The 21,865-nt window shown below is 49.2% G+C and overlaps 2 protein-coding genes across 7 annotated transcripts in view; one reads left to right on the top strand and one right to left on the bottom strand.

The window, feature by feature from the left end:
• Positions 1–978: 978 nt before the first annotated feature.
• On the top strand, positions 979–21,833 carry LOC117670692 (uncharacterized). 4 transcript variants are annotated; one of them, XM_087875391.1, is made up of 7 exons: positions 979–1,598; positions 1,676–1,782; positions 1,868–2,014; positions 2,109–2,189; positions 2,685–2,897; positions 19,945–20,044; positions 21,582–21,833. In XM_087875391.1, the coding sequence occupies exons 1-7, from the start codon at positions 1,223–1,225 to the stop codon at positions 21,656–21,658; spliced, it is 1,101 nt and encodes a 366-aa protein (XP_087731517.1). In that variant the 5' UTR covers positions 979–1,222; the 3' UTR covers positions 21,659–21,833. The 4 variants fall into 4 exon arrangements, with proteins under 4 accessions (XP_087731517.1, XP_087731519.1, XP_034281928.1 ...); XM_087875392.1 differs by lacking the exons at positions 19,945–20,044; positions 21,582–21,833 and adding an exon at positions 3,016–3,433 and having other exon boundaries at positions 1,079–1,345; positions 1,418–1,598; XM_087875393.1 differs by lacking the exons at positions 19,945–20,044; positions 21,582–21,833 and adding an exon at positions 15,796–19,180.
• LOC117670691 (maestro heat-like repeat family member 5) overlaps positions 4,935–21,865 on the bottom strand; it is a 67,719-nt gene continuing 50,788 nt past the window's right edge. For 2 of the 3 annotated variants that reach the window (XM_034426034.2, XM_087875382.1), the window contains exons 25-34: positions 17,586–17,759; positions 17,048–17,203; positions 16,188–16,310; positions 12,957–13,059; positions 11,707–11,781; positions 8,666–8,759; positions 8,342–8,394; positions 5,961–6,107; positions 5,657–5,812; positions 4,935–5,351 (exon numbers count right to left, since the gene is read on the bottom strand). In XM_034426034.2, coding sequence (XP_034281925.1) covers positions 5,697–5,812; positions 5,961–6,107; positions 8,342–8,394; positions 8,666–8,759; positions 11,707–11,781; positions 12,957–13,059; positions 16,188–16,310; positions 17,048–17,203; positions 17,586–17,759 — 1,041 coding nt within the window. In that variant the 3' untranslated portion in view covers positions 4,935–5,351; positions 5,657–5,696. The remainder of the gene's footprint in view (positions 5,352–5,656; positions 5,813–5,960; positions 6,108–8,341; positions 8,395–8,665; positions 8,760–11,706; positions 11,782–12,956; positions 13,060–16,187; positions 16,311–17,047; positions 17,204–17,585; positions 17,760–21,865) is intronic. The other variant, XR_015729278.1, reaches the window with a different exon arrangement.

The raw sequence follows: 21,865 nt of genomic DNA, 5'->3' as shown, positions 1-21,865 counted from the left end.
CAGAAATGAGGGAAGCAGAAAAAAAGACAAGTCTTGCCACCATGTCACTCTGAGGAAGAGGCTGGGTCGCATGAAGGCAGCCTCTGGGGTACCCCGTGGCTAGCCAGGTGTACTCTTGGCCTTGTTCCCCAACTACCAGTCCTTCCTCTCTCTCTCTCATCTGCCTCCATGGGGCTCATGGCCCAACCAGTTCGTGGGGGATGAAGAAAGTGTCTGGCGCTTCTACTTGTCTCTGAAGTTCTTGCCAATCAGCCCCCACCGTCACTTATCTCAAAGGTGCTTTTTTTTTTTTCAAGAGGCAACTGGACTTTCTGGTTTTTCTTTGAAGATTTTTCACTTCTCATCCAAGAAGCTTCTTCAGTTTTGACTGGATGGTGGGGAATGGAAGGATTTATACTCCTTGCAGACAGCTGGTCATTTGCATTCTTTTAGAGAGTTGTTGAGGTCATTTGGAGCTTTATCTGTGCACTCAGGTTGTCTGTATCCACCATCCAGTCCGAACTGAAGCAGTTCCTGGATGAGAAGCAAAACATCTTCAAAGAAAAACCAGAAAGTCCAGTTGCCTCCTGAAAAAGGTTCAACCATGACCTGGATAACAGAATCTCCAGACTTCTGTCACTTTAGGAGGCTGTGGCCTTCACACTCCACCTTGTTCTTCCTGCCCTCGGCCATGCTGGGCCATTCTGGACCCTGGCCGGCAAGGCTCCTGCTCTGTTTTCTGCTAGTAAGCGGCTGCTTCCTACATAAGAGGAGGCGGTGACAAGTCTTTGATGGGAATGGGGGATTCTTTCTCTCTCCCACACACGTATTTATGGTATTTCCTTACATACTGCCTCGTCCTGAAATTTGGGGGATTTACTATAAAAGCGTAGAAAAACTGCTTTTATAACTTCCCATCTCCTAACCAGCAAGACTCCGAAGGGATCACAAAAACCAGGCAGCCGGACGCTTCGCGCGCACCAAGCGGTCTCTGTTGGGCGACCCCACTCCCACCCTGCACCTTCGGTCTTCTCCCACCAGGTCTCGTACGGTCGAGGCCACCGGAGCATGCCGGCCCAGGTGGGCGGCAGCCAGAACGCTCCGAGGCCCGCCGCGAAGCCAGCCGGAGTTCTGCGGGCTGCAGGAGGAGCGTCCCGGCAGGCAGCGATCCGCGTGCGGCTGGTCCCGCGGCGCCAACGGAGCGGCCGTTGCCGGGGCGACCGCTGGACGCCCGGCCTGGAGCATGGCGGCGGCGGCGGTGGCGCGCAGGGTGCCGCTGGGCAGGGAGGCGCACGGCGTCTACAGCCTCTGCTTCGGCGCGAGCGGCGCGCAGCTGGCAGCCGGCTTCGGCGACGGGGCCGTGCAGGTAGCGGGGCCGGGCGGCGGGCGCTCTAAGCCAGGGCCGCCGCTGCACGAGCTCACGCCGCTCTCCCCGCAGCTGGTGGACGCCGGGACGGGCGCGCCGGGACCCTGCCTGAGGCCGGGCCGGCGTCCGCGGCAGGCCGTCACCGCGCTCGGGTTCCACCGCGCCAAGCCCGGGCTGCTGCTGGCCGCCGGAGCCGACGGGGTCGTCGTCCTCTACGACCTGCGCGCGGGGAGCGCCGCGGCCTCTCTGACCGGTAGGCCCGCTGCGGGCGGGCGGGCGCACGGCGGGCGGGCTGGATGGCCTCGCTGACCCCCCCTCCCGGCCCCGCAGAGGAGGAGAATGAGATCCACGCGCTGGACTTCTGCCGCGACGGCAGCGCCTTCGCCACGGCTGGGAAAGACCGGCACATCCGCCTCTACGACAGCCACACCCACCAGGTGAGCCCCGCCCCTCCACGACCCTCCAGGTCCCCGCGCGCGCGCGCCCTCGCCTCCCGCGCTCTTCCTCCGCTTCTCATTTCAGCTCGTCCACGTGGTGCGCGCCCCCGACTTCATGGCCGGGGATGAATTTACGCCCTTCAGCGGCCATTCCCGGCGGATCTTCGCGCTGCGCTTCCATCCCAGCGAGTTGCACCTTTTCCTGACCGGCGGCTGGGACAACTCCGTCAAGGCAAGTGCGGTCCCCGCAGGGGTGGCTGCTCCCCCCCCCCGCGCTCCCCCCACGGCGCCTGGGTCAGCGAATGGCTGCCTGTCCTCTCTGCTAGGTTTGGGACAAGCGCGTGCCCAAAGGGGCGCAGAGCGTGATCAACGGGCCCCACATCTGCGGTCCTGGGATCGATATCAAGGTGAGTCCCGTCCGAGGCGGGAGCGGAGTGGGGCGGCGCGGGGGATTTCCACCTTCACAACCGAAAAGGATGCGATTGCCGCCGGCCAAATGGAGTGGGTGGGAGCCCTCTCGGGTAGGCTTCCCCAAGGCCTGGCCTGGCTGCTGGGCTGAGCAAATGGCAAGGTGGAGCCTTGGGTCAGGCAGAGACCAGGCCTCCTCGGTGCTGACAGCAGCATCCTCTGAGCTTCCCAAAGGGAGACAGGGCACCAAGTGCCAACTGATCTCTGATGGAGAGACCCCACAGGGTAGCAGATGAGAGGGCCTCCCCTTGTGTTTCTTGGGCTTCCAGGTGAAGCATCAGGTGCAAGTGACTTCAAAGCATCAACTGTAGGCTACGTGTCTTTACGTTTAACACTCCAGCAATTACTTGGAAACTCCAAACGGAAGAAAACCTTGTGCCAAAGAGAGAGGACAGTGAAGTCACCCATCTGCCTCCCCTCCCCCCCCCAAATAGGGAGAACATATCCTGACTGCCTCCTGGGTTCCTCACAATGCTCTGCAACTATGGGACCTGCGGATGTCCCGGCTGTGGCAAAATGTGCCCTTTCCTGGCAACCCCACCCAGGGAGAATTCCTCTACTCAGCCCAGTTCTGCACTGAGGACGTGGTGGTGGCCGGGGGCAGTGGTACCAGTGGTGCTGGGATTATCCACACTGGAACAGGCCAGGTAAGGGCTGTGGCAGTGGGGAGGTAGAGTCTCGGGAGTAGCTGGTGCAGGGGCAGCTGCCGATCGCCGCCAGGATCTCCTGCTGCAGCCCTTCCTGGTTTTCCCTTGCTGCTCACAGGTGATCGGGGAGGTCCTGCTGTCCAACAAGCCAGTGCATGCCGTGGCTTCAGCTTCCAAAGGGCAGCCCGTGGCCGTCGCTGGTGCAGGGGGAAACCTCTACCTTGCTGAGCTGCACTGAGGCACTCTGGCTGGGAGCCAGGCCAGCAGGAGACAGTCCTTTATAGCGGAGGCATCAGTTGCACAACTGGCAGCTTCGCGGCTGTTCTGGCCTCTCACCCTGCCCCCACCTTATGCCCATTTGGCAACCCCTTCTCCCCCCCCCCCTCCTGCATATTGTTCTGACCTGCCCTTTGCAGTGTCAGGGGTGCTCCTGTATTTTCCCCAGGGATGGGACTCCATTTGGGCCTGAGACATGTGGTGCGTGGGGGATGCCCCCTGCCAAGGATGTGTGTAATAAAGCTTCCTAATGGCCGCCAGAACCTGTGTCTGAGAAACAGGTGCTGTGTTGCCCACGACCGGGATGCCTGTAGGAAACGGCGAGTAGGAGGAGGCGGGCTGGGTGCTTCAGCTTTGCTGTGGTGTGAAGGTCCCATCCAACCGTGCAGAGCTAGAGTGCCTCGGTGGGATCTGTATCGGTGCAGCCTGGAATATCAAGTGGAGAAATGGTTCCACAGCAGGAACAGGATTGTTTGAGCCGATCCCAAACTCAGCTAGTCTTTCATGGCCGTTTCCCTGCTTTCCTGATCTGTAACCAAACTCAGCAGGGGCTTGAGGAGGTCTCTCTGGTTTCCAAAGAAGATGGAGGTGAATAAGAATGCCCGGATGTCTTCAGGTTCTGAGTGCAGATGCTGCTCTTCACTCGTTGAATAGCACGCATTTCCTACCAGACATCAGGTATTTTCTAGAACCGAATGACCTACCTGAAACCAGGGCTTTCCCTGCCTTTTCGGTCTGTTCTGGGTTGGAAGGAGAAAGGCTCCCTCTTTATTTATTTATTTAATGGGACTTAGATGAGCCCCCAAGGGGCCCCCTGCCCAGTGTGGAAATCCATGTGGATGCATCCAGACAGGCCAGGATCCTGGCATGGGCCTATGACAATTCGCCATGGGCAACTTGCTCTGGCCAACTCACCATGGCCAACTCGCCGCAGGACAACTCACTGCAGGACAAGAGTTACACTAATATCAAAGAACTAGTGGAATAGAATCATTGGAGAAAGGTTGCAAAAGAAGGGACAGAATGAAATATGAATGGCAAAAATTAAAATATTTTAATTTTTATTTTAAATAAAAATTTATTTATTTTATTTTAAATAATCAAATAGAATTGTTAAATTGTCCTGCAGTGTGTTGTCCCATGGTGAGTTGGCTGTGCTAAGTTATCCCATTCCGTTTTGACATGGGGGACAATTAGCCCCTGAGAACACCAGCCCCGCCCTGTTCGTGTTGGAGGCACTGTTTAAGACGTTTCTGGGTTGAAAGGATTAGCCGACGACATCACCGCTGCCCAGGAGATGCCCGCGGGGTCTCCCTTTCATGTCTCTGTCAAGGAGCTGGAGCCCATGAGAACACTAGTGTCAACCCAGGAGTGGGTCTGACTGGTGCCTGGTGGCTCTGGTGGGATATCACCCACTTGCGTTCCTCTGAATCCACAGGAAGGGTCTTGAGTCCAGCCATCTAGCTCAGATTCCCAAATGCAGTTGAAAAGCAGGGCAACTCCTTAGTGGCAATGACCTAATTTTAGAGGAAACTTGGAAAAGAGGTTTTAGAACATTTGCTTCTATCCCCAGCTTATGTAAACAGTGTACAAAGCACTCTCCCCGGCCCCCAATTCTGTTGCTTGCTGACCTGGTTGAAGTGAGCCCATTGCCTCCCGCTGCTGCTGCCGCTGCCGCCGCCGCCGCCGCCGCCGCAGATGGGCTGCTGCCCAAGTACAAGCGTCCCTCGCTTAAGAACTTTGGTAACCACCCACTGCAGGGAGAGTCTTGAGAGAGATTTATTTTAGAGCAGGAACACTTTGATTTCAAATGTCTCTAGCAGCCTCACTGGCTTGGAAACTGTCCCAGAAAAAGATTGAGCAGCCCTGGTGTTTCTAGCAGGGTCTTCTCTTGAGGGGAGGTCTTCAGAAAAGAGAGGCTTCCCACCATGGCCCGAATGCGTTGGAGGGTTCACTTGGGGAGGACCGGCAACAGACTCCTTCAAGCACCAGGCCGGCAATGTCCTTGGAAGGCAGCCTCGGCCTTCTTGGCCACCCGCAGGGCCGGTGCTGCAGCCATTTGCTGAGATCAGTCACCGATGGTGGAGCGCGGAGGTAGGCGGAGGCTTCTCAAGGCACCGCTTTCTGGCCAGCTCCCCCCCCCCCGGTAGCTGAGGATCCTATGGCCTCACCTGTCAGCTGAGCACAAGGGAGGGGATTTCAGAACATTATTACTACTGCAATCCTGAGTCCAACCCCCTTACCTCCTCCTCCTGCCCTCCCTCAGTCAGGTCTAGCATCTTTGGACCTTCACATGGATAACAATAACGCTTGTGGTGAGCAGTCCCGTGTTAGGCCTTGGTTTCCAGGCTTGCCTCAGAAGCTTAGAAAAATGGGTTCGGCTCAGGCGGGGGTGGGGTGAAGGGTTGTGGCTGCCCCAGGAGATTCTGCCTGTAAACCCTGTCCCCTTGTGTGAAGGCCTGCAGCGCTCTCCTGGCAACTACCTTTATGGATGCTCGTCCAGCTGGCTCGGAAGAAGACGCCTCAATGCCGTGGGCTCTGCTTCCCATCAGTACCGGCAGACGTAGAAGCGAAGACCCCAGGGGGGGCTTCGATAGAGCGCGTCCTCTCTTTCTCGCTGGCTTCGCTGTGCTGCTTGCCTGCAGGGGTCAAAGAGTGCAGAGACATTTGCCTTAGTGATGGGCCTTTTGAGCACCTGCCCAGGTATCGAGTGTGAGCAGAACGGGATGACCGTGAGTGCCCAATGCCTGGATTCGAGGGAACTGGGCTGGGGATTTGCAGACTGACCTCTTTGGGCAAGTGTCCGTCTGGCTTGCTTGGGGGTAGACAGGCTCAGAATGCCCCTCTCCAGCATGGATCGGCCTGCATGTGGGGAGTCGGGGGGCAGCAGCAGTGGGCTGGCAGCTCTGCTGTCACTCTCCAGGAGTGAATTCTCTGTGATGGGAGGGGGAAGACAGACAGGGTTAGCTTTGTGCCCCCCCTCCCGGTGCATTTGCTGCTTTGATGCAGGAATCAATCAGCCAAATCTTGCGATGCGCTTGTCTTTGGAAAACAGCTGGAGAGAACGAAACCAGACCTGTCCCTGTTTTGGTGCAGACTGGGGTGGTGCTCTGCCCTTTGTGCTCCTCCTATTAAATTACGGCTGCCCATTTCAGGGAACAAGTGATCTTTGCTTGGCATAGCCATTCATGTATTTTTCTTCTTGCAATTATTCTGATGTTTCCCTCTTGTTTCTGTGATGTCATTTTTTTTTCTTTTTCAGTATTGTTTATCCCTTGTGATGATGTGTGCATCTGCAGAGAGATTATTCACATCTTCCACCCAGCCATTTCTTCTACCGGCCTGTGGGGGATGGAGTGGGCGGCTCCAGTGCCTCCCCCGCCAAGCAGCTTGCCTGAGTCAAGGGTGGAGGTGGGGCAGAGGCAGGCTGGGGCTTCTCCTGCTCCTCGGAGGGTGGAAGGTAGACATTGTGTAGCCAAGAGAGACCCCTCAGCAGTCCTAATGGTTCTGTTGGGGGATGTGTGTGTGTGTGTGTGTGTGTGGAGATATGACTCTGAGATGCTGCAACTGATCATAAGGAGGCAAGCTTCTGGCAACCTGGTTATAACCAAGCAGGTGAACTCCCCCCCCCTTTACTTCCCTTTGGTAAATCTTTAAAATTACAAAATAAGTTTAAGCTTTCAAATGAGAATCCCGAGGCCGATCTAAGAGCAGGAGAGGAACTGCTGCCCTTGAGTCTGGCCTGCTATGCTTTTTCCAAGTGGGGTTCTATTTGGGTGCCCAGGTATTGCCAATGTAGAAAAGTTTCTGCCTCGGAGTTGGCACCTCTCCCTATTTCTGTGGTCCTGGCAAAGGGATCCTCCATCGTGGGGAAGACAAAGGCAGAATGAAATGGGGAGGGAGGCTTGAAGGAATAAATAAATGAAAAAGCAGTCACTCAGGTGTGTCAGCACAGTCTGGATGCCCAGGTAGCCCACTTGTCAATCGCCATTAGGAGTGACAACTCCCATCACTTAGGAGCACAATGGTAAAGTGACATGTTACTGTGCCCAACTTATGTCAGTTTGTCAGTTCTGGCTGCAGTTCTTTAAAATACTGTATTTTTTGGAGTATAAGACGCACCAGAGTATAAGACGCTTAGTTTTTGGGGAGGAAAATAAGAAAAAAGCTGATTGGCAGGTGGATCAGCCTCCAAGAATACTCCCAATCAGTTGTTCCCAGAGGTGAATTTTAGCAACAGGTTCCTTGGTTGTGAGTTTTGTGCCTTGCCTTTTTTTGCTTTTTTTTTCTGCCTCTGAAACTTCTGAAACTGTTTCAGAAAAACAAAATTTTCTTGCCTCTGAAAGAGCTTCAGAAAAAAAGCCTCTGAAGTTCTGTTTGGGAGCTTTTTTTCTGAAGCTCTGTTTGGGGCTTCTTTTTGGAAGCTTTGTTTCTGATGCTTTTTTCAGCCTCTGAAACCTCCATTTGAGAAGCTGGGCAGGGCTACATTTGGAATATAAGACGCACCCAGATTTTCACCCTCTTTTTTCGGGGAAAAAGGTGCGTCTTATACTCCAAAGAATATGGTACTTACTTATTCAATTTCTATAGCTGCCCATTTCACCCAAGTTGTTAAGCGAACATCCACAGTCATTAAGCAGGTCACTCAACTGCAACTGTTGACTTCCTACTGGCTTCCCCATTGACTGTGCTTGTTGGAAGCTGCCCGTTAAGGTCACAAATGGTGATTGCATTATTGTGGGATGCTGTAACCATTGTAAGTGCTTGCCAGTTGCCAAGTGCCTGAATTGCAGTCACCTGACTGCAGGGAGGCTGCAGCAGCTGCATTTTTGATGGAAGTCTCCTTTTGAACGCTGTCAACTTCTAACAGTCACTAAATAAAGAGTAAGTAAGGACCATAACTGGTCCACTGGCAGCCCATAATAAACTCTGGTTTTATGGACTTCAGTGGATTTTACTGCATGCAAAAAATCACCTTCCCCAAACACCATTTTATCAGTCAGTCTGTTTTTAATGGGGACTAGTTAAACAAACTCTCAAGGAGTAGCCAGAATGCCACTTCCTGGAAAAGTAGTCTGTGTATGTGTGTGCGTGTATGTGGATGTTGTGTGAGCATGCCAGTGATCATCCAAGGAAGGAACCCAGACCTTGACCCACCCGTGCCTCACCTGGAGCGTTACTGTCACTTGTGTGGGGGTCCTTCTCTCCAGCTCCGGCCAGCCTGTTGGGGCAGAAGGTTCTTAATTCCCTCTGGCTTCTGTCCAGGGCTACCATCCTCTCCCCATAGCTGGCTCCTATTCTTTCTGGTCCACTGGAGCTGACATTTGTTAGAGGCTTCCAGGGAGCTGCAGCCCCCCCCCCACACAACTGTGGTCCTCTGTGCAGAGACAGATCCCCCCCTCCTAGTTTTGAGACCAGGTTTGCCAGTAGAACATGGCTTATGTTTCCTTGCTTTGACTAAGATTTGAAGTTGATGCCTTCTCATTCCTCACCTCCTTTTTACGGACAATTTCTGTAAAACTACTCGATAGTTTTTTGCAAAATGGACCATGCTGGTATCTGAACTTGATTCCATCTTCTGAAAAACTAGAACAAAGTGAGCGTACAGATTACAAAGGGGGGTTTCAGCAGGGATGAAATCCAACAGGTTCTGACAGGTTCTGAAGAACTGGTAGCAGAAATTTTGAATAGTTCAGAGAATCAGTGGTGGAAATTTTGAGTAGTTTGGAGAACCGGCAAATGCCACCTGGCTGCCCCAGAATGGGGTGGGAATGGAGATTTTGCAGTATCCTTCCTCTACCATGCCCACCAAGCCACGCCCACAGAACCGGTAGTAAAAAAATTTGGATTTCACCACTGGGTTTCAGTGAACCCAGAAGGTTACAGTGAACCTCAGTTCTGCTGAGGTTGCTGGGCATTTTCAAAATCACAACATCAAGTATTTTCTCCTGCTTGCCTAACCTCATAAGAACCGGGAAGAATGTTTTTGGAGAACAACGGGTTCAGTTTATCTGAAGGGCTTTAAACTAAAACTGGAGGGGAAGATAACCAAATTTTGGGACCTAATCCTAAATATAAACCTGAAGGCAATTGACCAAGTGGTAAGAAAGCAGAGGAACTCAGATACAAAACAGGAGCCACAGGAAGCAAACGCAGGGCCAGTCGAAAAGGCCTTGGACACCTACACAACTAACACTTGAAGTATAAGGAACAAACAGGGCAAACTAAAAATCCAAGTACAGGAGGGCAGATACAAGATTATTGCCATTATCAAAACTTGGTGGGAGGAAACCCATGACTGGAAAGTTCTGCTAGAAGGATTTATATTGTTCAAAAGAAATCTAATAAAAGAAGAGGTGGATTTGCATTATATATAACAAACAACTGCACCTGTACAGAAACGCAAATACAAACAAACAAAAAAAAAAGATGAAAACTCTTGAGTGCATTTGGGTTATTAGAAAAGGAAAAAAGAACGACATTGCCATAGGTCTATCCTACAGACCACCCAACCAAGCAGAGGAAATGGATGAAGTCTCTGCTAATGTGTGCAGGAAACCCACTGCAATAGTAACAGGGGACTTCAACTACCCTGACACCAACTGGGAGACAAACTCTGCCTCAAGTGGGAGATCAAGCAGATTCCTGAGAAACCTAGCAGACAACTTTGTCACCCAAAAGACACAGGAGGGAACCAGAGGTCAGCTATCCTGGACTAATTTGGATAAAATGATAGAGGAGGTTGAAATGGTGGGAATTTTGTGGGAAGACTGACCAAGTTCTATTGGAATTAAACTATTTGTTTATTATTTATCAATTTTATTGGATGCCCATCTTACCACAGAGTAACTCTACAAAATCAAACGAGCGTCTTAGACTTTAAGAGAGCTGATTTCAACAAATAGAGCTTCCATGAATAGAAATCTTAAAGGGGAAACCAACTCAAGAAGCTTGGGAAACTGAATAATGAGATTATAAAAGCCTGGTCTAGCATAATACTATTGAGAAAGAAAAATAAGAGATGCCGGATGAAACCAGCATGGTTGCATAAGAATGGAGTCAAAAAGAAGGGACACATAACTAAAGCAAAATACTAGCAAATAGCTCAAATCTGCAAAGATGTCAGGAAATCTAAGGCTCAGAATGAATTAAGAGTTTCAACAAATGTCAAAAATAATAAAGTTTCATATGTAATGGGGATGGAGGTAGAAATGAGCTCGGGGAGGAACAGAATCCCTTGGATGGGGTCCAGGAGAATGGCCTGGTCAATGGTACTGAAGGGGCCAAGAGGTTCAGCAGAACCTTCCCTCCATCTTGGGCCTGTCAGCAGGAGTGACTCATACAGTTTCTGTCCCATGCTGAGGCCTGAATCCTTACTGAACAAGGGTCCCGGTGGTCTTTTTCCTCCAGTCTCTGTAACTACGGTATAGTCCAAGTACCTTATTAAGCATTTTCCCTCGGAAGAGAAGTTGGAATCTGGTTGATACTTTTCTGAAATTTGCACTTGGATGATGGTCTCTTGAGGAGAAAGAGCCTCTTCCCTTCTCATTTCCAGGGTGCCCTAAAGACACCAGAAGACCCCCTTCTGTCTGCTCGCCTCAAAGGGCCTTGCTGTGCATATGAAAAAGAGAAAAATCCATACCCCGCCCCCACCAGGCCCTTGCTATGGCATATTTTCATGCAGGAAGTATAGTTTTGGTCCTAGGTTTTATTTGTTGAGATATTTAAAATTAGTTTTTTAAAAAAGTTACGCAGATGGGTCGACGCTGCAAATGGCAAGACTATTTGTGATTGTCAGGAATTCTTGCTGAACGTCCCTCTCTTGCAAACCGTGTCATGTGGGTGATCTAAGCAGAGATCTAACACCACCAAGGATGGAGCTTTATGGACCTATCAATATTCAGGAAGTTAAAAACATATTTCTTGCACTGTTATATTTATCATAGTTTAATACCCAAAAAATATTCCAGGGAAGATGAATCCAGGTTAACAAAAGAACCAACGCAGGTGGGGGTTTTAGAAAGGTAGATCCACACTTGAAATGTAGAGGAATTTTCTGAATGTGTGTGAGCTATTGTGGAAGAGATTCATGCAGGTGGTGGTGGGGGGACGGGGCGGGGCGGGGGCGGCTTCATCATTGGAGGTTTTCCAGCAAAGGTTCGGCATCCTTCATCTGGGATGACCTGAGGAGTCCTGCCTGGGCAGGGATTGGACCAGAAGTTCCCTTCTAACCCTAGGCTTCTATAATCTTTTAATTATTTCCAATATTTTTTGTCAATTATTGTATCATTATCCATGAGTTTATTATTGCTGTAAGCCAGGGACTGAAGTGGCATAAAAGCAGGAAACCATAACCATGGGGGAGCCTGGTGGCATTTAGAGGTCAGGCCCAGGCGCCCACCTCCCAGGAGTCTTCTGCAGAGGGAGGGTGCGTGGGAGTGGGGGAAGCAGCATGAAACTTGGTCCCACTGAGCAAAAAGGGAGTCTCCGGGTTAGCTCAGGCAGGGCAACCGTCCCTCCTTTCCTCTCCTACCTTTGCTCAGGTGGGAGAGGTCCTCCTGTTCCAGGTTTTTAGACAGTTCTGAGCTGTAATAGTTGAGCGTGTAACCTAAACAAAATCAATTTCAGAATTTTGTTTTGTTTTATGAACACACCTAAATAACCTCTTCCCCAAGGCCTGCAAAAATATGGCAGGCAACAGGGTTTTTTTAAATTAAAAAGTAGGGTGCTGACCCAGTTAGGCAAGTGGCGAAGATTGGGTGTAAACATGCATTCTACATGCACCTTGGCAGGGTTACAGGAAGAGAAGGTACAAGCCGAAGTCCGCTCCTCACTTGTGCTTTAATGCAGCAAACCCGTCTCCTGCCAACACCAATTTCCTCTCTCCTCCCCCATCCTCTTTGTGCCCCTCATTTTGTGCCAAGCAGAGACGTTTCCTCCTTGCTTGGTTCTCTCTGGCTCTTCGGGAACGAGGGGGGAAAGGGTGAGCTTTCGAGGGGGACAGATTGGCAGAGGATTCTCCCAGCTGCCCAGGTTCTCCTCCTGCTGGATGTCACTGACTAGTGGGACCATTCAGCGGAGAGGAGGGGCGTCTCGAAAGCTGACCGGGCCCCTTGGGAATAATTCCGGCAAAGCAATGCGGACTGAAACTGACAGTAAGAATTGATTTGCTGGCTCGCTGTGTTGCTAAAACAGAAGGGAAACAAAATTGCAAGTGGTGTCTGGTACTCCCCAAACCTTATGAATCCCCAAAGCTTTGTGACTTCCCATTTCACCTCAGTTTGCTTATTGAACAAGTTGGGAGCAAATTCTCATCCTTCTGAAAGAAGTTCGGACTCTTTCTGCACTGGGCTGCAGATTCAGCCTGTCATTCTGGGGAGGGGGGGGGTTGCGAAAGGTTGGCCTGAGCCTTTTCACAGGCTTCCTGGGTCAGAGCAGGACAATCTATGGCCGCCCATTGACCCACTTCCAACATGCACTTTGCTTGGTGCAACATGTCCACTAAGGTGTGCCTCTGTGGCATATACCCTCCCCAGCCACCTCTTGGCTTTCCCTCCAGCAGCCGTTTAAAAGCTGCTTTGCCACCCTTGGGAAAGTGGTCCCGATTCAGCTCTCCCTGGGCCCGACCCCCACCCCCGCCCGTCTCATCCCTGCCTTGGGACCCAGAGTGCTGCCTGTCCGGCAGCCCCTCAGTTTGCCTTCTGCCCCCGCGGAAGCTGCGGAGAAAAGGACTGGGGAAGGGGCTGTGATTCAAGGGAGGGAAAAGCATTTCCTGAGATTTACCCATGAACCGTGCGGCACCATTCCTGATTTCGGTCTGGGCATGATGGAGGAATCCCAAGGACTGGGATATGAAAATGTGGATATTGTCATGGTTGTTCCTCATCTGCAGAGAAAAAAAGCACAGGAATTCATGGTAGAGAGAAGGATGTAACCCATTCGGTCAGGGGTGAAATCTAAAATTTGTTACCAGCGGTTCTGTGGGCGTGGCTTGGTGGTGGGGGTAATGTGATTGGGTGGGCGAGGCCAATTTTTTTTTAACTTTTAAAACCATTTTTTCTACAACCTTCGGCGAAGAGGTTGTAAAAAAAATGCTTTCAAAAGGCTCTGACGATCCCAGCTGAGTTGCCTGATTGGCAGAGACTTTTTTTCTTTTAAATGCCTCTAACGATCAGGCAACTCAGCTGGGATCGTCAGAGGCATTTAAAAGAAAAAAAGGGTTTTTTCTTTAAAAAGCCTTTGATGATCCCAGCTGAGCCACGCGATCATCAGAGGCTTTTTTTTTTTACTTTTAAGAGCATTTTTTCAGCCGAAGAGGTTGTAGAAAAAATGCTTTTAAAAGTAAAAAAAAAGCCTCTGATGATTGTGCGGCTCAGTTGGGCATGGGGGGGGGGCAGGGATTTTTGCTACCGGTTCTCCGAACCACCTGCCTTCATCGCTACCAGATCCGGCGATCCGGTCCGAACTGGGAGCATTTCACCCCTGCATTTGGTCCTGTTCTGCTCTGGGCCAGGTCCCTCCACCTGCACTTCTCCTGCACAGGTTCTCTGAATTGCTCTATGCTCTGGCTGCTATCAGCTTTGAAGGTATCCAACTGCCGTGTTCTTTGGTGGTCTGGTTTCCTTTTACCACTAACTCTTCCAAGCATAATTGCTTTCTCCAGTGAATTCCTCTACATGACATGGCCAAAACAATAAAGATATAATTAAAACTAGTTCTCATCTTACAATGGTACATTTAGTGACCGTTCAAAGTTACAACAGCACTGATCATTTTTCACACAACCGTAGCAGCATCTCCATGTTCACATGATCAAAATTCGGATGCTTGGCAACTGATTCATATTTATGACGGTTGCAGTGTCCCGGGGTCATGTGATTCCTTTTGCGACCTTCTGATAAGCAAAGTCAACGGGGAAGCCAGATTCACTTAACGACCGCACTAACGTAACAACTGTTGAGTGATTCACTTAAGGTCATAAAATGGAGCAAAATTCATTTAACAAATGTTTCACTTAGCAACAGAAATGTTGGGCTCAATTGTAGTCGTAAGTAATTATTTGGCCAGACCATGTATTTCTATTTCTCCTTTTTCTGATATCCCTCAAGATGTATGAGAGGGTGTTTTCCTAAAGCAGGGAGGCCCAGTGGCTTGGCTTCAGACTTCCGTGGGAAGCATTGGAGGGAAAAGAAAATGGCCTGTTCCACTTGTCTTCCTGTCCTCAGGCCAGGCCAGGTCAGGTTGAGAGCTGGGCACATCAGTGTGTGACTATGGAAGTCCATGCAAGAGGTTGCTCTTTTCATGGATGACAGACTTGGCTTTTATCTCTTTTTATGTTTTACTCAGTTCTTTTTTTACATCTCTTCCACGGGTCCCCAGAGCTCGGTCAGTGTGACTAGGAAGGAAACTTTTCCTGTAATTCAGGCACAGAGGCCATGGCAAACAAGGGAGCCGTGGAGTCATGAGGCTGACACAGAATTTATCTCCCCACCCACTCAAATTCAACCCAGTCTCATCCCGCGTTTTCCTGTGTGTACAGGTAGTCCTTGCTTAAGGTTGTTCTAATAGCCATAATGCTTAGACTTATATATCATTTCACAGTGCTTTACAGCCTTCTTTGAGTGGTTACAGAATCAGCATCTTTTCCCCCAACCATGCGGGTCCTCATTTTACTGACTTCGGAAGGATGGAAGGTTGAGTCAACCAAGAATCATTCCTCAAGGAGTGATCCTTGAGCCGGTCAGAATTGAACTCCTGGTGTGTGGACAGAGTTGGCCTGCAATCCTGCACTCTGAGCCACCAGGGCTCTTAGTTACAAAATGCTCAACAAAATAGACTTTTGACCCACCCTTGAAGTCTCAACTGCTGCACAGAAATGATGGCATTCGGGGCGGTTGGCAACAGGTCTCCATTTAAAACTGTTGCAGCATCCTGCGGTCACATTTCTAGCAAAAATGCCCATTGGATACATTGGGTTCGCTTAATGAGCATGTGGTTTGCTTAATGGCAAGGATGCAGAGTGAAATGCTCCCGGTTTGGACTGGCTCGGGCGAGTAGGTAGCGATGGCGGTGGGCAGTTCGGAGAACCGGTAGCAAAAATCCCTCCCCCCCCCAGCCTCCAGCTTGCTTACCTTCGCACTGCCTTGCTTCGCTTGCTGTAATCCCTGCAATCCATTGCATCAGCAAGCAACTTAATCTTTCTGCCTGCAATCAAGCTCATCGGTGAGCAGCTCTATCTGCCTGCCTGCCTGCCTGTAAGTTTTTTTCCCCTTTGGGAGCTTTAAAAAAATAGTTAATTGGGGTTTTTTTAGTTGTTCTTTTTTTAGATCTAGCCATTTAAAGTTTAGGAAGTTTTAAATTTAGCTGCTTTTATATAAAAATAAAATAAAATAATATTTGTGCAGCTTTCTGAGCTTTTCTGTAGTGTTTCACTCTTAACTACACAAACACACAAAATCTCACAAAGCTGTATGTGGAATTTTGTGTGTATAAAGTGTGAAAGTTGGTTTTTGGGGCTTTTTGGGGCTGTGTGAGTGAGGTTCCTGCTTGTTGCAGGGGCCATTTTGGGTCTAGCACAGCTGCTTTTACATTGTGGGTGAGCCAGTTGTCTTGTGTTTTGTAGGTTAAAAAAAGGCAAAGAAGTGACGTTGACTTGGCCACGCCCACCTGACCAACAAGCCATGCCCACCCAGTCACCTGACCACCAAGCCCCGCCCACTAATTAAGCCCTGCCCACAGAACCGGTAGCAAAAATTTTTAGATTTCACCCCTGCAAGGATGACTCACATTATATGCATTATGTAAAAGTCACAAATTGTGATTGTGGGCCTAGGGGACGCTGCAACCGTTTGTAAATGCAAGCCATTGGCTGAGCACCGCAAACATGGCTTCCTGACCAGGGCGTCTGTGTGAAGTTTTATGACAGTTAATAAACAAGGACTGCCTATACTAACTTTGTAAATGGCTTCCATTTAAAAAAAAAAAACAACAGCTGCCAAGCAACCCTTCACTGACCAAGTATTTCCAAGCATTCACCAAGCAGCTCCGGAGATCATCCCAAGCTAGACTGCGGAACATCAGCTTCAGGTGGGCCCACCCAAGGAAGACTCCACAGTGCAAGAGAGTCAACTTGCAGCTCTGCAACCAGGAAGAAAGGGGTGGCAGATGGGTGAGTTGCCCTCTGCAGAAGAGGACATCTTTCCAGACCCCCAAAGTCATCTCAGCCTAAGAGGGAACATACTGGGGTACCGATCAAGCCACCAAGCTCACTGACATCCCACCTCTCAAATGACAGAAGTGGCCACCCTTTTCTAAACCTTGAATGCCTGTTAGAGTCCTTGCTCTTCCTAGTGGTGGGACATGTTCATGAGGCAGAAGGACGGGGACAAATGGCCTGCTTCCAAACTCATGTTTGCCCGCTGTCTGTTCTTCCAAGGTTGCTGGGCTTCCCTCCTCAGTTATTGTGTAACTGAAGCGAGGGATTCCGTTGTGAGTATTGGCTCGTGACTATAGACACCACCACCTGCAAACCATGTTTGTTGAGCTTTACTGCGCCCCCTTTGAATCCTCTAGTTCTACATTCATGTTGGTGCTACTGAACCCAGTTCAATCTTCACCCCCTCAGAAGGCCACCCCCACTGGAGGTTTGATTTGTTCCTAGATTCAAGGCCATATAGGCAAGACTTTAGGATGCTCTTGTTAGGGTCCTTTCTGTTTGTGCTGATGATAGTCAGTGTTTCAGAACGGATCCTTCCCAGGCCAAGCTGGAGATACCAGCTAGGATTGGAGTTCTAGAGAAACAGATGTTCTACCCCTGAACTTTCACCCTTCCATGGTGCCAGAGGAGAGCCACCTCTGTAGGTGTCTGAACTTGCCATGGCCACCGTGGTCTCCCGATCTTTCAAATGGAGCAGCAGAGGGAGGAGGCTGTAGACCACTTCTTTCTTGAGGAGGGCCTTCTCCGTTTCCTTGGACCTCATCACCAGCTGCCCAAACAAGGAAATGGCAGTTGCCCGGACGTCCGCTCTTTCCTGATGGGGACACACAAAGCAAGAAGCTTGTATGAAGTGCGGCTTTTCTGTGATGACAGTCCAGCTTTACGCTCTTGGGAACCCCAAAGAATTTCACCTGACAGCAAAAGAGGAGAGAGATTTTAGTGGATTATCTGGGGATTGTTCAAGTTCTTTCAAGCCCTCTCCCCCTGAAACATTCTTCCATTCAAAATAGAGATTTAGAAAATTGCCTTTACTGGTTTCCAACATCCTCCCCACTTTTAAGGTGACCATTTCAGAAATCCAGGTGGTTTTTTTTCTCTGAATTTACTAGCCTTCAAGGGTTTGATACCCCTGGAGTGATTCAGCAGGTGTTTGTATGTTTTTACGGAAGCCCCAACCCCAGTTCTTCAAAACTTACATCCTCAAAAAATGAGCGGACATTCAGAGCAAGGTCAACAGAGATGAGCCCAATTCCCTGGCCATCCATTTCATAGAGTGTGGTCATTATGTCGTTCAGCCCTTCCAGAACGTCTTCACATCCACTGAAAATAGAGTTGATCATTGTTGGAAGCTGATCTCGTAGGGACTTAACCTGAGCAGACAAGAGGGAGGCAAACACAGGTTTGAGAGGGAAGTTTGCTGCGAGTCTCAAATGGGGAACTGCAACCCCTGCCTATGGGGACCAGGATGGGAGCTTCCCTGCCTCTTGCATTTTTCTTTGAAAAGAAAGAGTGTGGATGGGGCTCTGAAAATCCTCTGGTTTTCAAATCCGACATCTAGATGGTGGTGCAATTGCCTGCCTAGCAAAGCTGCCCAAGACTCCTACCTGCTTATTAGGAGTGAAGGGTCTGTCTTCAGAGTTAGTGATTGCCGTTTTTGTGGGTGACCGTGGGGCGAGCCCTGTGAGGTGAGCAGGACCGTAAAGACTTTATGAGGAACGGGTGGTGGCCACTTTCCAGGGAGGGAACTCAGGGGGAGGGAACAGCCTGGCATGGGGGAGTGGCAGCAGTTGGACAAAAGAGGCGGGACGCAGATCCTAGCCTACCCTTGGCTCTCTGGGAGACCCTCAGCTGGTGAGTCCATCAACCCAAACTACCACAGAGGAACCACTCTGTAGGCTCCTTTTATACAAAACCTGGGATATAAATCAGATCACCCCCTCCTCCGCATTAGGAAATGTTGCTTCCCCCTCCTGCCCCCGCCCCACTTTCTACTGCTGTCAGAGGGGAACATGGTAGAAGCATTCCAGGAACAGGAGCAATGGCTGAGAAATGAAGCCCAGAAGGAGCAGGGAGGTTTCTTAGAGCCGCTAGCAGGAGAGCAAACCCCGAACCTCCTTGGCTGGGCCTTGTATTGAAGTCCCCCTCTGGACCGTTGAGGCTCCAGGGTGGGGTGGGGTGGAGAAAATATCCTTTCTGAATGAAGAATAGATGTTCTCAGCTTTTTTACAGCTCGGGTTTTTAATATAGTTTTTATTAAGAATTAAAAACAAAAAATAACAAACCTAATACAAAAAAGAAAAGGAGAAGGAAGAAAAAAGTCAAAAATGCTAAAAGAAAAGAAGTTGTGTTCAACTTCCCTTAGAGCAAGTATAATTACAAATACAAAATTCCCTCTTACTTTATGGTTACAGAAATAAACTCCCTTTTTTGTATTATCCGTTTTTATAATCCTAAAAACAGTAAGTTGTGCATTTTTTCCTGTTTCATGGAAAAACCAAACAAGATTTCCAATTAGCAATAAACATAGAAATTGTCTTTTCTCTAATTAAATTACAAAATCACATCAACTTGGCCATCTCAGTGAGTTCCATCATCTTCACCAAATATTCTCCCATTGCAGGTAATGTCAAGTCTTTTGTGCATACAATAATTTTACTGCAGTTGTCATATATATGTATGAATGTAGTTATATATGTATATGTATATATATCTCTATAGCTATACAGGTAATCCTCACAACCACAATTGAGCCCAATATTTTTGTTGCTAAATAAAACATTTGCTAAGTGAATTTTGCCCCATTTTATGACCTTTTGTTCTGCAGTTGTTAAGTGAATCACTGCAGCTATTAAATTAGTGACACCACTGTTAAGCGAATCAGGCTTCTCCATTGACTTTGCTTGTAAGAAGGTCACAAAAGGGGATCACATGATCCTGGGACACTGCAACCGTCATAAATATGAATCAATTGCCAAGCATCTGAATTTAGATCACATGACCCTAGGGATGCTGCAATGGTTGTAAATGTGAAAAACTGTCATAACTCACTTTTTCCAGTGCTGTAACTTTGAATGGTCACTAAATGAACTGTTGTAAGTCAAGGATTCTCCTTCTCTCTCTCTCTCTCTCTCTCACACACACACACACACACACCACCACCACCAGCAGTCAGGAACCAGTTGCAAAAACTTCTGTTCACACACTCACTTCTGAGGAGCATCTGTCCAGAGTACAAAAGGGTTTATCTCAAAATCTTTCTTTGATCCAGAGAGATTTCTCTGATCAGTATCTGCCCTCGGACTGGCATTCTTGCCTGCAATATTGTCCCCACTCCTTTGGAAAAGTCTAATCCGGGGTCCCCAACCCCCAGGCATGGCCCATTACCGGGCTTTGAGCCTTTTGGAACTAGGCTGCGGAAGCATCCCCTCACCCGCCACTTGCATGGAACCATTCCCCCTCCCAGTCGGACCACAAAGCCGGATGGGTTGGGGAACTCTGGTCTAATTCCACCTCAGGTTTTGCTTTGGAGGGCCCAGGGTTTGCTTTCTCTTTCAGGTCAGTTGGCTGCCTACTTCTCTGCCTACAAAGTCTCTGCCATCTACTAGAAGCAGTTTCTCCCAGGAAGCTCATCTGGCTGGAGCAGGCAGTCCTGAAGGTACCTTGGCGCCAAGCCATAGGCTGCTTTACAAATAAAAATTAACATTTTGAATTGCATCTGGGAACCTTCCGGCACCAACGCAGGGCCTGCAAAATGTTGGTAACCTGTTGAAAGTGATGAGCAGCCTGTTCCTGAGAAAGTTGACTCTTTCTGCAAGTGTAGAAAGAGCCCTTGTTGGGCTCAAGCGGCATTATTTATTTATACACAAACAAACAAACATTGCCTTAACTCAATCTTGTTATATTGCTAGAGATAAAACTTAGTATTTTCACTGGCTATAAGTATGTTTTTGGTATTTACCATGGTATTGGTGCCTTGTGGAAACAGAGGGTTTTTGGCCTTCTCAGGCACCCACACAGTCCTGGTCCTTTCACTTTTAGAGGTGCGTCTTCTCTCATCAGCTGTCATTCATTGTTCCTCTTATCAACGCAATGACCCTACTACCACCAAAGGCAACTACTGTGCTGATTGGGTTGCCAAGAGGGCTGATCAAACACCTTTCTCTTTTTCAATATTTGCATCTGCATTTCATGTTCAAATTTCTCTCAGATGTGAGTCCGCTACTTGCCAACGGCTCAAGGTTCCTTCTGGATAGTTTCTATTGATGAACAATTGTTCCACACACTCTTCTTGTCTTCTGGCTCAGTAACTATATGCAGAAGGACACTGTGGCACCCAAACTATTGTAGATGCCATTCAACGAGACTGATTCGCTCTTGGAATCTAGGTAGAAGCTTCTGGAATGCCTTATGTGCCAAGCTTCTAGTGCTTCTTCTCAGTCAAGGACTCAGAAAGGGGATGCATCCATTTTCTTTTCTCATATTTACAAAGTGATTTTATTTCTTTGACTAACACACATGGATACAAGTTTGTTTGGGTGATTCCTGGCCCACTCACCTTCTGGCTTGAGGAGCCCTTATCGCTCATGCCCATGGCAGTGGTCTTGGGGGGAATGGAGAGCCAACTGGAAAATTAACATTTTACTGGGCAAATTTGTCAAGAGCCACAGGTGTTGCCTCTTGTATGATTTCAGTTGAGAAATAGACACCCCCCCCCAAGATTTTGGCCTGTCTTCACCTGAAATATTTGCCCATCCTCCTTGTACAACTCAAGGTTTAGATGCTCATTCCTTGGCCCTCATTACAGGAAATTACTTTTTGAATCCATGTATTTTTTCTCTGAGCAGGCAAATCCAGCTTCTTGTGAAAAAGGGAAGCCTTCCCTTTGGGGACTGTGTCCATAGGAAGCTGGGTTTCTTTCTGGAAGACCACATCATGGCAGTCCAGCTGAGGTGGGCCGTCCCAAGCCCCGTGAACCACTTGTGCCTTTGGGAAGGTGGCTGAAGGACCACATGGTCTGTCACACCTACCTGAAGCTGCATGACTGCATGCAGTCCAGTACAAATGATTGGATCTCAGCCTGTGTCAGCCTCAGCTTTGCCTGCTTCAGCTGCCATAAGAAACGGGGGAGGGATTAGTTATGGGGCGAAGGGAGGGGAAAGAGGCAGGAGGTGGTTTTTTTCTTTCCACTGTAGGATGTGTCTTCCAAGGAATTGAAAGTGGATCTTCAAAGGGAACGGCTGACCAACTGCCCTACATTCCTGATGAATGATGCTGCCAGACGTGATGCCACCTGACCTTTGGGAGACCTTTGGATTGGCTGATGACCAATGGACAAGGGGGGGGGGAGAAGCTTAGTAGATGCTATTTCGCGCGGTTTGCTCACTTCCAGCTTTACCTGGGTTGCTATCATTTCATATTCAGTAAAAGTACTAAATTCTTCAAAATGCTTGAGTTTGGGGTTTTCTTTCCTGGATAC

This window comes from Pantherophis guttatus, chromosome 8 (assembly GCF_059756535.1).
Source record: "Pantherophis guttatus breed Tessera chromosome 8, ASM5975653v1, whole genome shotgun sequence".
Classification (NCBI taxonomy): domain Eukaryota; kingdom Metazoa; phylum Chordata; class Lepidosauria; order Squamata; family Colubridae; genus Pantherophis; species Pantherophis guttatus.
Note: the sequence above shows the minus strand (reverse complement) of the source record. Positions and strands in the feature narration are given on the sequence as shown.

Excerpts from the sequence above, each read along its gene's own strand:
- LOC117670692 (XM_087875391.1), top strand. The coding sequence starts at position 1,223 with ATGGCGGCGGCGGCGGTGGCGCGCAGGGTGCCGCTGGGCAGGGAGGCG. Across the intron at positions 2,190-2,684 it reads GTCCTGGGATCGATATCAAG|GGAGAACATATCCTGACTGC; the intron begins GTGAGTCCCGTC and ends CCCCCCAAATAG. Across the intron at positions 20,045-21,581 it reads TGGAGCAGGCAGTCCTGAAG|GATGTGTCTTCCAAGGAATT; the intron begins GTACCTTGGCGC and ends TTTCCACTGTAG.